At 25.1% G+C, this 657-nt stretch overlaps 1 protein-coding gene across 1 annotated transcript in view; it reads right to left on the bottom strand.

The window, feature by feature from the left end:
* Positions 1-387, bottom strand: part of LOC105621904 (FYVE, RhoGEF and PH domain-containing protein 2) — a 3544-nt gene extending 3157 nt beyond the window's left edge. The window contains exons 1-2 of the mRNA XM_012203344.1: positions 291-387; positions 78-208 (exon numbers count right to left, since the gene is read on the bottom strand). Of these exons, the coding sequence (XP_012058734.1) occupies positions 78-208; positions 291-387 (228 nt within the window). The remainder of the gene's footprint in view (positions 1-77; positions 209-290) is intronic.
* Positions 388-657: the final 270 nt, after the last annotated feature.

Genomic DNA, 657 nt, shown 5'->3' with positions numbered 1-657 from the left:
ATATATATATATGTATATATATATATTTTATATTTTATTATTTATCAATAATATGAGTATAATAATAGAAAATATACTTCTGCTAAGATTTCTAGTTGTTGTAAATAAGTAACTTCTGTAGTGAGTATTTCTTGAATGGCTTGTGATCTCAAAATTTTTTCTTTTTCCTCTGCACATTTTTCATTATCTTCATTTAAAGCATGTAGAACTGAAAAAATCATGATGTAAAATTTGCTTAAGTAATAATTACAGTTAATGGATATATAAAAAAAATATATAAAAAATTATACCCTTCATACGGCTCCGCATGCTCAACATGTTTCTTTCATTTATAATTTGTCTTAATTCTGAACTAAGACTAGTTTGAGGCGACAACGATGAATACATAATTACATAAATTATTTGAGCGTATAGAAAATGAATTGACAATAATATAATAAATTCTATATTTTATTCTATTCAAAATATAATATAATATAATATTTGAATTTTCCTCCGAAAATTTAAATAAAGACAATTTGATTATTTGCTATTGTTGTCAGTTTGACACGGTGTATGTATGTACAGCACTGTGGTGCACTATATATACGTACAGTAGTGTAGTACAGTGTGTTGTGTACGTTAAAATTTAAATAGTTGGAGGTTGACAGCGGAAGT

Source organism: Atta cephalotes (genome assembly GCF_000143395.1).
Source record: "Atta cephalotes unplaced genomic scaffold scaffold00002, whole genome shotgun sequence".
Taxonomy (NCBI): domain Eukaryota; kingdom Metazoa; phylum Arthropoda; class Insecta; order Hymenoptera; family Formicidae; genus Atta; species Atta cephalotes.
The sequence above is the reverse complement of the archived record's forward strand: the minus strand, read 5'-3'. Positions and strand labels throughout refer to the sequence as shown.